General features: G+C 66.9%; 1 protein-coding gene across 1 annotated transcript in view; it reads left to right on the top strand.

The window, feature by feature from the left end:
• Positions 1–1,043: 1,043 nt before the first annotated feature.
• The window catches only part of COL18A1 (collagen type XVIII alpha 1 chain), an 87,222-nt gene continuing 73,929 nt past the window's right edge, over positions 1,044–14,336 (top strand). The window contains exons 1-2 of the mRNA XM_047718133.1: positions 1,044–1,146; positions 1,237–1,331. Coding sequence (XP_047574089.1) covers positions 1,136–1,146; positions 1,237–1,331 — 106 coding nt within the window. The 5' untranslated portion in view covers positions 1,044–1,135. The remainder of the gene's footprint in view (positions 1,147–1,236; positions 1,332–14,336) is intronic.

Here is a 14,336-nt window from a genome sequence, read left to right as displayed (position 1 = left end):
CTGTGAGGGCGGGACCCCAAGGGCACAACTGCCAGAAGTCGCCTGAGGCTTGCAGCCAGGCTGGGTTCTGGAGCTCTGGCCTGAGAAAGTGCCCGGAGGAGCAGACATAACTCCCGAAGGGGCGGGGGAAGGCTCTGATGAGGGGCAGCTGCACCCCAGAGGGGAATGAGGCGCTTGTGGCCAACTCCTGGGGGCAGGAGTACACCCTGGGCGAGCTGCGTGGCCTTCTCACTCCCCCACCCCGACCGCTTAGGGCCCTCTGTAAAGTGGGGGCAGGGCCCCACCGGGGTGGAGGGCGCACTGGGGCTCCGTGGGGAGTAGGGCCCATCCACCCGGAGCCGCCGCAGGAGGCCGGCAGCGGGGCTTGGGGGAACGCTACTGTCCTGGGCCCGCGCCCGTGGAGGCAGTGAGGCTGGGGGTCCGCCACGACGCGGCCACTGTGCCCACGACGCTGGGCAGGAGGAGCTCAGCGTCCTCCTCCTCCTCCGCTGTCCTCCAGCAAGAAAGGTCTTTGTTCAACCGCCCGCCAGCCGGACGCACTGAGTACCCGCGGACCCTGCGGGGTTTGGAGGCAGGGACCCCACGTGAGACCTTGGGCGGAGGCGGGAGGCAGCTCCCTCAGGGGCCCGGGCGCGGGCGGGCCACGAGCGCAGGGGACAGAGGGCGGGAGCGGGGAGAAAGCGCCAGGACCCAGGGGAGCGGCGGATCATCCGGCTCCGGGCTGGCGTCCCGTTCCGCGCCCCGTTTGCCCCCGCGTACTCCCCGCCGTCCACCACCGGGTCCAACCCGGCGCCCGAGGGCCTGCACCCCGCGGGGTCGCGGCTCCTCCCCTGCGGGCCCGGCCGCCCCCGGCCGCCCCCGGCCGGCCCCAGCCCCGCCCCGCCCCGCCGGGTCTCCGCTCCTCCTCCGCGCGTCCCGAGGCCCCCGGCCGCCCCTGGCTCCGCCCCGCTCGGTCCCCGCCTGGTCCCGGCCGGTTCCCTGCGCCCCGCCCCCGCGCCCCGCCCCCGCGCCCCGTCCCGCCCCGCCACGGCCCGTCCCCGCACCCCCGGCCCACCTCCCCGCCCCGCCCCGCCTCTGCCCGACCCGGCGGCCGAGCGCGCAGCATCCGCGGCGCGGACGGTCGGGCCCGCCGAGCATGGCGCCGAGGTGCGGGGCGGGCAGGGGCAGCGGGTCGCTCGGGCAGGAGGTGGACACGCGCGGCGCTCTAACCTGGGGTCTGTGGCCTGTCGCCCGCAGGTGGCCTTGGCTGCGGCCGCGGTCGCGGAGCCTCCTGGACGTGCTCGCCGCGCTGGTCCTGCTGCTCGGAGTGCGCGCGGCCTCCGCGGAGCCAGGTAAGACCCGGCGGGGACGCGACGCTTGGCTCGCCGCGCCGGCCCCCTGCCAGCGGCGCTGGGTGCGGGTGTCCGGCCCGTCCAGGCGGCGGCGGCCTTACGCCCGGCGCGTCTCGGCTTCGGTCCCGGGAGGCTGCCCGGCTCTGCCCACGCGCGCAGGTGGCTGCGGGGGCCGAGCGGAGCGGACGGGGTCGCGCCGAGGCCCTGTGTCCCGAGTGTCCCGCGCCGGCCATTCTGAGGCTGCGGGGGTTCGCGCCACCCCGGCGGGGTCGGAGACCGGGCTGGGCCGAGGGGTAGCGGGGACCGTCCACTTCCTGAGCCCTTCGCGTCGTGACCAAACTTGGGCGACTCGGCTGGGAAGCTGGCGCGCTGGGCGGACCGCGCTGCGGGCGGAGGGCGGACGGGGGGCCGGGGCTGCGGCGGCGGCGGCCGTTCCACGCGCAGGGGCTCCGGAGGCGCGGGTTGTCAGCCGCCGGCCCGCAGGGCCTGTGTCCGCGTCACCGGGCTCGTCCCTCCCGGCGCCTGAATGGCCGCAGTGGGTCGCGCCTCCGGGCCTGGGAGTGACCGTGCGGGCCCTGGCAGGTCCGTGCAGCGCGGAGCGCCCTTGTTGCGTTTCCAACCTGTTGAGGCGAAGCCAGGGCCAGCCTTTGTGCACCGCCAGGCCTGTGTCCCCGCGCCCGCCAGGGTGTCGGGTTGCGCGCGGTCCCCTTTGATGCGGCGGAGCGCCAGGCCGGCGGCGGGAACAATGCCCCGAAGCCCGCTGTTTGGCCGGCACCCCGGGCTTTCCCCGCGTGGGCCGCCAACCATGCGCAGGGCCGCGGACCCAGCCGCGCTGCGACTTCCTGTGCCGGCTCCTGGGACCCCGGCCCCAAACACACGGTGGGCCAGCTTGTCTTCCTAACTGGCCCCACAAAGGCGGGGGAGGAGGAAGAGGCCCTGGGGCCTGCCAGTCACGGAAGGGAGCCCCCACCGCAGGGGAGTCTCGGGTTTAGTCCCAGGTAGAGCGGCAGTGCTGTGCGGACATTTGTCCCCAACAGCCCGCTTCTCCAGGCTGGCCTGCCTGCGGGAGAATGTGGACTGTGGTCACCACAGCAGCAACACGCCTGCTGGCCACAGCTGGCCAGGGAGGAGGGACAGGACTTGAGAGAGAGAGTCGCTTGTTACACTGTTTCTAGTAGGTGTACCCCGGCCGAGACAGCCCCGGGCTTTTCTGCAAAGGGACTCTCTCGTCACTACATCTGCGGGAAGCACCTGTTTGTTTCCGCGTGAGTCAAGTCCAGGGGCCCTTGGGGAACACGTTTGTCCCTACACCTTGTTGTGTTCCCTGGGCTCTTACCCACCTCCCAGGCCGCTGGGGGCCGTGATTCCTGGCTTGAGGGGCTGTCCCCGCAGCTGTGGGGTGGGGGGTGAGGCCCACAGGGACCAGGCCAGGGCTGCACGTGTTGGAGTTTGTAAGCCACACGCCTCCTCCCTCCTCTGACCCTGGAGCGCCCAGCCGCTCCCCCCCCCCCACCGCCCTTTATGAAACTTTGTAATCAAAGGGGAGGAAATCAGGGTTGATGGCTTTTAGCCACAGAGTGGAAACAATACGATGTTATGTCCGTAAGCTTTGGTGAGATGTATCTTGAGATCTGAGGGTAGGGTGCTGGACTTAAGGTCGACTTCTGAGGGGGCGGGTAGTGCTGGTGGGAAAAACCATGTGTGCTCAGTGTCCCCAGCACTCCTGGGGCTGTGCTGGGGTGGCCCAGGTCTAGGGTCCTCTGGGAAGGAAGCCGCCCCTGGTGGAATGCAGTCTCTTTGCATCCTAGAGGTTAATGCAGGAAGCGGTCTCAGCGGGGAGCATGGGCTCACCCCTGCTGGGACTAAGTCCTCTTGAAATGGGATAACACTTGCCCCCTCTAGGTGTTATCGGAGAAGACTTAGTGTGTGTGAAATCCTGACTTAGCAGAGGCTCAATTTTTTCTAGAAACCCTTAGACATCATCCTTGGGAATTAAAGGTTTGAGGCCCAGTTTGCTGATTTGCACATTTTTGGGAACAAAAATGATGCATTTTTCCATGTCTCTGTGTTGCCCCTGACCCCTCCCCTGCAAAAAAGAACGTCTTTTGCTATTTCGTCTAAGGATTGCTCATGTGGGTCTGATGGTCATAAACGAGCTGGTGCCTTCACCCCCACCCCACCCCCCGTAACTAGGTGCCTGGGGGGTCTATGGGCCGAGCTGTCTGTGACCTCAGAGACTCAGTGCTGCCAGCAGACCCGCTGTCTTGGTGGACGTGTGTGGGTTCCCAGGGTCTGATGTGGCTGTGCACGCCCGCAGCGTTTGTGAGCAGTGGGTCAGATCGGGGTTGGGGCACAAGGATAGAGTCCCGCGGGCATTTGCAGGGAGCCCTGGACCCTGGTGCCCATCCAAGCCATCTTGTATCTGGCCTTGGCAGACCCCTGCCTTCGGCCCCAGGCTCCCACCCCTTCTCACTGCTAGGATTCCCTCAGGAAGCTCGGGGTCCTTGGGTGGGCCTCCGGGGTCCTGGTTTGAACAGACAAAGCACAGATCCTGGGGCCCCCATGTCTGCGGGGGGGGTCTGTCATCCTGGGGGCACGGCTCCCTGGTCGCATCGGACCAAAGCAGATGGCAAGCACTCGTCTGAGGTGGCCTGGTTCTAGGGCCTGGTTCTTGGTGAAGCTGTGGCCCGGCTTCAGGGCCGCCATCAGGGTTCGGGTACACGACTTCATAAGATAGTTTTGAATTTCAGCAAAACTCGTTTTTCAGGGTACTCCTGTTTTCCTTCAGAAGCGGGAGGAGAGGGGAAAGTGCTATGGGGCGAAACCTAGAAAGAGTGACACTGACCCCATCCAGAGGGCCCTGCCCCCACACTCGCTGCATCTCCCCGACACGCGCGTGCAATGCTTACACGTCTGCGCGCACGCACACACACATGCACGCACATGCACACACTCAGCACATGCACGGGTCTGTGCACACACGCACACACAGACCAGCACACTCACATGCGTGCGCACACGTCCACGCGCTCTCCACCAGGAGGACTTAGTTCCCTTCATCCAAATTGTTGCAAAGGCTTGGCTCTCTGCCCACTAAGGAGAGGGGGCGGGGCTCCGGGTGGGGCGGGTAGGGCCCACCCCCTGCCCCCGTGTGGGCGGTGAGGCCTCCCCAGAACAGGTGCGGGACCCCAGGGGGCGTCCAGGCTGGGAGGGGAAGCTGCAGAGGGAGGCGTCTCCTCCATGCTCCACTTCTCAGCCTCGTCCGGGGCTGGGGAGGCCTACCTGCTTCTCTTCCGCTAGCGGCCATCCACCCGCTCCCCCAAAAGGGGGTCCGTTAGAGGCTGTATGCTGCCGGTTGTGCGCGTCAGGGCACATGGCCATGGACATGCGTTGGAGACCCTTGTTCCCTCCTCCCAGGCACCTCCCAGGGGAGGCTGAGGTTCCCTAAAACCTCCTCGCCGAGAATGTGCCGAACAGGGCAAAGCCCGTCTTCTGATACGACGTCCAGTCAGCCTCGTCCAGTCTCATGGCCCAAGGCCTGCTGGGAAGGGCCGGACCGCCAAGGGGTGGTCTCCAGGGTGGCGGGGGGGGGGGGGGGGGGGGGAGGGGGTGGGCGGGTGCTGACCTCCTGCCGGCCAGCTCAGGGGTCAGAGGAGGGTGTGTGTGGGGAGGCGAGCAGGTCTCGCTGATGAGCAGCCGGTGGCCCCAGCTCTGGCTGCGGGGGCTCCGGCTGCAGGGCTGGCCGTTCCTCACGCACGTGTCCTGCCGATCTGGCCCAGGTGTGGTTCCCCCGTGCCGTTGGGGGCCTGTCACAGGTGTTGCATTCTGCTGTCCCTCTCCTAAGGCCCTGGGAGGCTGTTCCCTGGGGGGTGATCTGCCTATGCCCGGGGTGGGGGGGGGCACCCCTCTCCAGAGATCACAGCTGGCGGGCAGAGTGCCTGCCATCCGCGCTTCAGCCTCAGCCGGGACAGGTGGATGTCCCGGGACCCGACGTGTGTAACTCCCAGACCCCTGACACTGTTCTGGAGGAGGAGGGTCCAGTACTGGGAGAACTAAAACGCGTGTTTGCTGTGCTGGTAAGATTATCATATTTGGTGCAGTTTGAAAGTAAGAGCAACAAGAACAGTGCGCTCTGGGCCCCCCAGCGCTGTGGCCTGGCTTCTCGGATGCATGGCCTCCCCTCCCTGGGGGCTCAGGGTCTTGAACCAGCCCCCCGCCAGGTGTCTGGGTGCCCTCCCCCTTGTTCGTGTGTGCCGACCCTGCTCTGAGCCTCACCTCGCCGCCGTGGCCCCGTCCCTCCCTGGTGGCAGGCGGCACCGTCTTCCCGGGGCGCGGTGAGCAGTAGGTGTCGTAGGTGTTGCAGACGTCTCTTGGCCACACGCCACATGTGACACTCGTCGTGGTCCTGCCCCGTGTCTGCCAGGCCTGCGGCTTCGTGGCCGGCTGGACGACCGGCTAGTCGTGTTTTGGGTTGGCGGTCGGGGCCACGGCAGGCGGGCTGTCAGCAGGCGCTTCCGTCACGGTGCACCGAGCCAGGTGGAACTCTGAGGCTGCCGGGCTGGGGTGTGCTGCGCCCGCCGTGCCTGCAGGAGCACCCCCCACCTCCCCGGCTCCTGGGGCACAGACAAGCCCAAGCACGGCCTTTCCGGCTGTCTGCAGCTCGAGCCCGAGAGGGCCTGTTTGCAGGCACGTCCCTCTTTGGGGTTTCACGCTGGCGGATGGGGTCCCCCCAGGCTGATCCCCAGGATGAAGCCGGGCAGTGGCTCCCAGTGCTGAGCTGTGTGGTGGCCGGGCCCTGGGCCACACCTGGTTTCTGGAGGGCCACAAGGCCTCGGGTGGGCGAGAGCACTGCCTGCGGGCCCTGCTGGCCTTTGCAGGGCGTTTCCTGGGAGAGGGCGTCAGGCCAGAGCCCAGGGCTCAGGAGGGCTGGGCCGGAGATGGGAGGGAGCGTGTGCCACCTGAGCTTGGTGGCCTCTGGGGCGGGCGGGGCTGGAGCTGGAGCTGCCGCCACCACGTGCTGTTTGTCTGTAATTATTCAGGCCGTCGTTGGATTCTAGTCTGAAGAACCTGGTTTTACATTTCATTGCTCCTTCGAGGAGACTTGAAATGAGTCACCATCCGGCATCCTCTGTTCTGCACCCGAGTTTGGGGCCCCCCAGCGGGTGCCGGCCTTTGACCGCTGCGTGTCCTCCATGGACAGGAGCCTGCTCCCACGGCTGCTTGCGGGGAATGCGGGTGGCGCCGCTCTGTTCCGGGGGGACGTGGGCTGGCGTGAAGGCCGTGCAGGGAGGGCGCGGCTCTGCAGCGGGTTCACCGGCTCTCAGCGCCTACCTGTGCAACGCGGATGTCCCGGTCCCAGCAATGTGATGGGCTGGTGGAGCCGCCGCTCCGTCCGCTCAGAGCTGGAGGCTGGGCGACCCCGGTGCACAGGCCCGAGTCCAGACATCCTACCCCTCCAGGATGAGCGGAGACCTTTCCTCCACGTTTCCGGTTAGACCGTCCGGAGCCTCATCTTGGAAGGGATCACGGATTCAGTGCCTGATGGAGAGTGTGGTCCCCACCCCGTGCTGTCGGGAGGCCGGCGGGGTCGGGGGGGGGGGACATGCGGGGAGGGGTTAGCGTCCCCACCCTCCCTGGGCGGGCTGCGTGGCAGAGACCTAACCCACCTGATGGGCTTGGGGGAGGAAAGAGGCCGAGGTGGGCCCCTTGTCCTATGCCTGGCGCCGGTGTCTGGGCCGTTTTCCGGCCGGGGACGGGGTGCTGAGAGCAGGTAGCGGGCTGGTGTCGGTCCAGACCTCAGAAAACGTACGTTCGGTCTTGGCTGGTGCAGGGCTGGGAGGTTGAGGGTGCCGAGACCCCGCTGGTCACTCTGCTGGGTCCCTCCGGGGGCCTGGGGTCAGGGGACGATGAGCAGCCTCAGGGCCTGTGTGGGGTCCAGCCCAAGCCGCCCAGGCCACGCGCCATCACTTTCAAAGTCGGGGGGAAAGTCTTTTCAATGTTCTTTCTACTTAGCGAGTTTTCGGTCTCCGGTGACACCAGAGCCCGGACGGGCCGATCGCTTCCCCTGCTCCCAGGGTCCGCGCTGGGCCGAGCGTTGCGCTCCTTCTGTGCGGGCAGCCGTCCCTCTGGCGCCGCTGTTGCTCCCGGTGGAGCTGTTTCCCCTCCTGTCTGTGGCCGGTTCCCTGAGCTGGACCCGAGCGCTGGGCACGCGGCAGAACAGGAGCGTCGTGAGGCTTGCGTGGCTGAGCAGTGCACGGGGAGGCTGCGGGCTTCGTGGTGGCTGCCGACCTTCACTCTGCCTTCGTGGCTGTGGGACGCGGACAGTCCTTGGACAGAAGCGTTGCGGCCACCCTGAGGACTGCCGCCGCTGACCGGAGGCCAGGCTGTCCACCCTGCCCTGGTGGATGGCTGAGAACCCAGGCCCCAAGTGTGATTCCAGAGCTGCCGCCGAGCGCTGTGTGACGCTGGGCGGGGGCCTCACCCTGTCTGAGCCTGTGTGTGAGCTGTGGGATGGGGCAGACAGTGGGGCTCTGGGGTTTAACGGGACGCCCTTCAGGGAGTGCACAGCACAGGTCGGCGTTCTCAGATGGGTCCTGACCACACCTCGCTGAGCTCTGGGGACCGTCATGGGCTGGGCAGGGCCTGGGAAGAGGGGCAGGGGGACACCAGGAGCAGGAAATGGGTTTTGCGTTTGTGTTTCTTACTTGGCGGTGGGCTGTGCCTGCTGAAGTGATGGTTTCTATCAGACGAAGTCGCCCCCTCACCACCCGCGCCCCCGAGTCCTGGGGGGCTGTTCTCGCCCCCTCCCGCCTGGCCACGCCCACCCACATGTCCCTTTGGAGGGATCAGGGCCATGGACCTGCCTCCGCTTGCTGGATCTTGTTACTAGGCTGCCGTGTTTTAAAAAAATGCTCCCGCTCAGACAGTCTCTTGTTCTCTGCGAGCTGGCGAGCCAGCCAGGAGCTTCCTGGACGCAGGCCCGTCCGTGCCTGTAAACCTGGACTGCGCCTGGTGTCAGGCCGTCCGGGAGGCCTCAGGGAGAACGTGGGGCCCCTTCCTGTCATCTGTCATCTCAGCCTGTGTTCACCTCCCCGGCCCTCCGCCCCTGTCCTGGGTCATGAGAAGGCGAAGTCCCCTCCAGCCCCAGGGGCCCTGACGCTGCCCTGCAGGCCAGTCGCACACCTGCCCCTCACCTGCAGTGTCCTGGGACGCCCTCTAGGACGGGACCGCAGGCCGGCCCTTGGAGGACAATGATTTCAGCTGAGTGGTTCCCCCCACCCTGAGCAAGTCTGCACCTGGGGCTGAACCGCTTGCAGCCTCTCGGCCCTGGGAGGAGGGGGCCCTTCTGTTCTCAGACGCCCTCTGGGGCCCCCGGCCCCCCTGCCCCACGGGCAGGTCCTGGCCATTGCCGGGCTCACTTCTCCGGTCTCAAGGCTGACCCCGTCCCACCGTGGGGTCACCGTGTGCTCGCTGCTTGTCTTGGGCAGGGATGGGCACCCACCTCGGGGCGTTTTCTGGCTAAACTCGGCCTGCACCCCCAGGGCTGGCTCAGAATCTGCCAGGCTCCTCGTCCATGACCTTGTATTGTGAGAATAATGGAGAACGACGCTGGGAGTTTGGACCCAGAAAAGAAAACACACCCATCCCGACACCACCTTTCTTGTCATTAGGGGGAAATCCGACATTTTAAACAGACCGGGCCGCCCTCCCTGCACCCCGGCCACAGGCCTGGCCCCTGTGGATGGCGCCTTGCTCTGGGTGCGGAAGCCCGTGTGGCCGTCCCAAAACCAGCTACAGCCGCCTGTGTGAGGGCCGACAGCACGGCGGCGTTCCGGATACCTGACGCCCCCACGGTTAAGACCCTGGACACAAATCCCTCATAACCTCTGCGGTCCACTGAGGGACTGCGCCAGGGACATCCCCGTCCCTGTCCACAGGCCCTGTGGGTGCTGCCTGACATGGTGCGAAGGGCCTTGAGCCAGGGGGCTGCGTCCGGCATCCGCGAGTGATCCTGGCATCCTAACAAGGGTGGGGGAGGCGGGAGGGCAGGGTCACACGTCCGACCAGAGAGACGCCGTCCTCGGGGAGCGAGGCCGCTGGCCCTGCGGGTGGTGGGCGGCGTGGTGTTCAGGTACGTCAGGAGGCTAGAGAAGGCTGGAAGCCGATTCTCCGCTGGAGCCTCCGGACAGGACCCGTCTCGCTGATGTGGGGGTTTGGGACTTCTGACCCTAGAACTGTAGGAAAATAAACGTGGGCTGTTCTAGGTCACGGCCTTGTAGTCTTCGGCCACAACTGCCACAGGACACTGCCCAGTGCATGGTTCCGCCACGGGAAGGGGTAGGACCGTGGGGCCTGCTCTTCTCAGGTGCAGAGTGCTAGTCGGGGTGGGAGCTGGTCTCCCTCCTGTGCAGGGCCCCCGGGACACGCTTCCTGCCCCTCAGGCCCCTGGCGGCCAGCTCCCCTATCCTGACACCGACACCCTGGGCGCCGGCTCCCCACAGAGACGCCCGTGACGGGTCTGTCCTAGCGGCTTTCAGAGCTCAGGGGACGTTCCCGTCCCAGCAGAACAACCCCCAGGTGCCCTGGACAGCAGCCAGGGGCTCGGACACACCTAGAAACGGCTGAGCGGGGGCCTTTGAGGACGCAGGGGCATGGAGGGATGGGAAGCTTGACGGGGGGCCCTGTCTCGCTCCACCCCAGCCTCCCGTGGAAAGAAGGCTAACGCGACGTGTGCTGAGCGGCCTGCGTCCACAGCCGTCTGGACGCTGTTGTGGCAATGCTGGGACCTGGTGGGGGGTGCGAGTGGAGACCGGTTTGCTCACGGCCGGGGCCACAGTGGCCACACCCCTGCGCGATGCTTTAGTTTGCTCCCATATGCTGGGGACCTCAGCCCGTGCTTCTGCGCAGTGGCCTTTTCTGGGACCTCACACATGGAGTAGCCCTGGGGGATGTCCAGGTAGGGCGAGGGGCTCCCCCCGGCCTGGATCTGTGTCCTGCGGGCAGTGCCGTGGGCTGCCCCCTGCCGGGGAGGGGCTGGCGGCTGGGCCGCGGACTTGGGGGTGCAGAGTTCCCATCCCCGGGCTCTCAGAAGTGGACAGGCCTCCTTGGGCCTCTGTGCAGACCTCCCTGGGTCGAGGTGTGGGGGATGGCGTTGCCTCATACGGTGGGAAGCCGGGGCCCCCAGGCCAGGCTGACCCTCCTCTGTGGTCTGGTCCCAGCCTAGGCCCTGTGCCCCACGGTCTAAGTCCTAGTGAAATTGATTTTTGGGCTCTAACCTGTTAGCAAACAATTACCACAGACTCCACGGGAAGTCGGCTGCCTTGGTCTCCCCTCGGGCTCCCGTCCCGGTCTATGGCGCGGGCCTCTGCTCACACGTCGGTTGACGTAGATTTACTCAGTTTGTGAGTTTCGAGTGTCTGGAAGCGTCTCATCTGACGTTTGCCCTAGTCTTGGTGACCCACGTTCTGGCTCCCTGAGGCGCCTTCCGCGGGGGCCCCGCGGGCGGTCGGGGCCGTGTATGTGGGGTCACTTAGTGGCAGCCACACCCGCCCTGAGGTGGGGTCCTCGGGAGACCCCCCTCCCACAGCTGCAAGTGGCTCCCTTTCAGTAAACTAGATCATCCGACATCCTTGACTTCCTCCTGCCTCGGCCCGTCGCTGCCCGAGCCGTGTCTGTGCTGTGCTGTGAGCTCCCCTCCGTGAGCCGGGGCCTCGGGTCCCAGGGTCTCCCCCCGTGGCTCCCTGCTGTGTGTGCCTGCCTGTCCTCGCGTCCCCTTGGGGACAGCAAGGCCCCGGGACCCTCCAGAGGCATCCAAGTGTCTGCGGGACGCTCCTACTGTCCCCCATGGCTTCTGGCAGGTCTGCCACCGTGTACCTGCCGGCTTCACTGACCGAATCTTCCCAGAGCTGCGGTGTGTCGTCTCCGTCCCGCAGGGCAGGTGAGGCTGTGCCCCCCACGGGCCGCGTCGCTCCCGGGAACCAGGATAGGAGAATTCTCGGCAGGAGAACAGACGGTGGCTGAGCCACGGCGCCGTTCGCCGACCATGTGTGTCCTGACACCACGACAGCCCCGTCCCCATCCGCAGCCGTGCAGCTCCCCCCAGCCCGGGAACAGGCCGCGGACGGCCCTTGTGCTGTAGGACCATCCCCACAAGGCGCTGGGATGGCTCCCTCCTCCCTTCCTGCCCAGCTGAGGACGCCGGGCGATCTGGGGTGCGAGTACCTCTGGGAAGGAGGGGAGAGTCGGTGCTGCCACACACTGAGCCGGCACGCTAGCGTTTCTTCCCCCCCAAGTATCCCAGCAACAGGGTTAGGGCTGGAGGCCATGGCATTCCCCAGGGTCCACTCCTGCGCCCTCTGGACCTTCTGGGCCCAGCGCCGGGGAACGGCATGGGGGCCGTGTGGAGAAGGCCAACTGCCCTCACTCTGGCCACCAGGAGACAGTGGTGCAGGACTTGGGGGGAGAAGGGGCCACGGCTCCCGGGAACCAGGAGCCACAGTTTTAGCTGGAAGCTGGGTGTGGGCGTGTGCAGATCTGGCTCCCCTGGTCTGGTTCCTGCCCTGCCCCGTGCATGGTCTGGCCTTTCTCCTGGATGATGGCTTATCCCTGCTTCTCCCACACGGCCCCCACTCCGCGAGACGGGCCCCCAGGGGGATCCGTGCTGGTTCCTGCTTTGTCCCGGGTCAGCTGGTACCTGTGTGTGGGGCACTCAGCCCCCTCCCAGTCCTCCCCTAGAGACAGATGGACAGGGCATGAGCAGGGGGAGCAGCAGAGGGAGAAGCAGACTCCCCGCTGAGCAGGGAACCTGACGCGGGCCTCCATCCCCAAGATCATGACCTGAGCCGAAGGCAGACGCCTCACCGGCTGACCCCCAGGTGCCCTCGCCAGAATTGTAAACCCTGTACTGCCCGCGGGGGTGGCGGATGGTGGGCAAGGTCTGTGCGTCTGCCCCGGGACAAGGTGCCACTGGCCTGGGAGACATGAGTACGGTCCGCTGAGCAGCGGGACGGCGGCCTGGCCGGGGTTTGTCCCAACAGCACAGGGTGCATGAGGGGCACAAAGTGGCAGTGACAAGCCACCCCTGCACCTGACGGTGGTCAGCTCGGGGCCTCCCCTGGCTGCTGTGTCCCACGTCCCCGCGCCAGCCCAGCCCGGAGGTTGATGGGGGACATTTGCCGGCGCGCCCCTCCCTCCTGGAAGCGAGGCTGTTGGGTGCGGGCCAAGGCGTTAGGGGGATTCGCACCAGACGTCCGTCTGTTGGATGAGGAAACGCTCCCAATGAGCCCACAGGGGTCACCGGGCCAAACCCCGAGGCTGCATCCAGGTGAGCAGGGCCCCCACCGTTTTACTCTCTGCGGCAGGCGCCCTCTTGCTCCCTCCCTCCAGCAGCGGGGGAAGCTGGCTGCCAGTCCTCTCTGCCCCCCGCTCCCCCTGGCCGGGAGCAGGACATGCAGACGGATGCGGATCAGCGTCTCCCGGGGCGCAGGGGGGCCACGGCCGGTGCAACTTCTGAGCCGTTCACTGGTACGTGTGCCGCGGAGTCTGTGCCGAGCAAGCCAGTCATGGGGGGCCTCACTCCCTCCCACCCGATACGCTCACACCCATGCCCCCTCGCAATCACATGTGTGCCCCCCACGCTCACACATGCCCCCTCGCAATCACATGTGTGCCCCCCATGCTCACACATGCCCCCTCGCAGGCACAGGTGTGCCCCCCATGCTTACACATGCCCCCTCGCAGTCACAGGTGTGCCCCCCATGCTCACACAGCGTTGTGTCTCAGGGCACAGGGATCGGCCACAGAGAGAGGCCCACTGCATGGCTCCAGTGGCCCCAGCCCGTCCCGGGCCCCACCGTCCCTGCTGCTGTTCCCTGACCCCTGGAGCGGACCCCATTTGGAAATTGGTCCCTGAATGTAGGGGGTCGAGGATGGCTGCTTTTGCCTGGGGGGCCACCAAGACCCCGAGTCCCCTTGCTGGGTGTGGGGAGGCTTCGGTCACCCCCGCTCCCCCAGCAACGTGCTCAGATTACTTGAAGAGAGAAGGATATGGGAGCCTCCCCCCAGTGAGTGTTTCCCAGGCGGGACAGGAACCCGGGGGTCCCCTGTTTCCACTGGGGCGGGCAGTATGGTCTTCTGACTTCCTTCAGGGTGGGGGACATCTGCGTCCCCGTCTCTGTAGGGTTGGCCCAGGTCTGCACTGGCTGCTGCGCAGCACGGACCCCTCCCCCGCCCTGTGGCCCTGGAGTCACCCTGGTTAGCGCCGAGTTAGTCATCACGGGCACGGTCAAACATTAACACGTCAGGCCGACAGGCACCCCCCTTTGGAAGAACAGCTTCATCGTGGCCCAGATGTGTTGTGGACACGTAGGGGAAGGCACCGTCCTACCGGCTGCGGGGTCCGGAGGTGGAGCCACAGCCTTGGGGCTCCCTCGGGACCAGGCTCTTCGGCGTCCCCGCGGGCAGTGGCTGGACGTGCCGGCTCTCTCGGACTCCGAGTTGGAATCTAAGGGGGAGTGATGTGAGCAGGGTTGGAGAGGACAAGGGGGGCCTCCCGCCAGCATCCGTGGGCCGGGGAGCCCAGCCGACCAAGGCTCCGAGGCCGTGGACAGCAGGTGCCTGTGGGGAGGGACCGCCGGACCCCGGCGCCTGGTCTGATGGGCGGACAACACAACAGGTCGCTCACGGCCCTCCGCAGGGTGTCTGAGGAGCAAGTCGGAGCAAATCCACACTCGCCGGGCCCTTCCGTGGAGGAGGGTCCAGGCCACGGCGGGCTGTACTGCCTCGAAGGCTGGGGCTCAGACCCGGGGGGCGGACGGAAGGCCCCTCTCTCGGAGAGGCAGTGAAGCGGGTGGGGCGGGCGCGGGCTGCCGGTGACCACACCTGTGCTCGGCCCCACCTGTGCTCAGCCCCACCTGTGCTGGCTGCCGGACCCGGGCAGGTGTGCAGGAGATGCCCCAGCGGGGGACGGCGCCCCGGAGAGGCCCAGCGTCCTCTGCAGAGTGGTAC

Source organism: Lutra lutra, chromosome 1, assembly GCF_902655055.1.
Source record: "Lutra lutra chromosome 1, mLutLut1.2, whole genome shotgun sequence".
Classification (NCBI taxonomy): Eukaryota; Metazoa; Chordata; class Mammalia; order Carnivora; family Mustelidae; genus Lutra; species Lutra lutra.
This window is presented reverse-complemented; position numbering and strand designations above follow the sequence as displayed.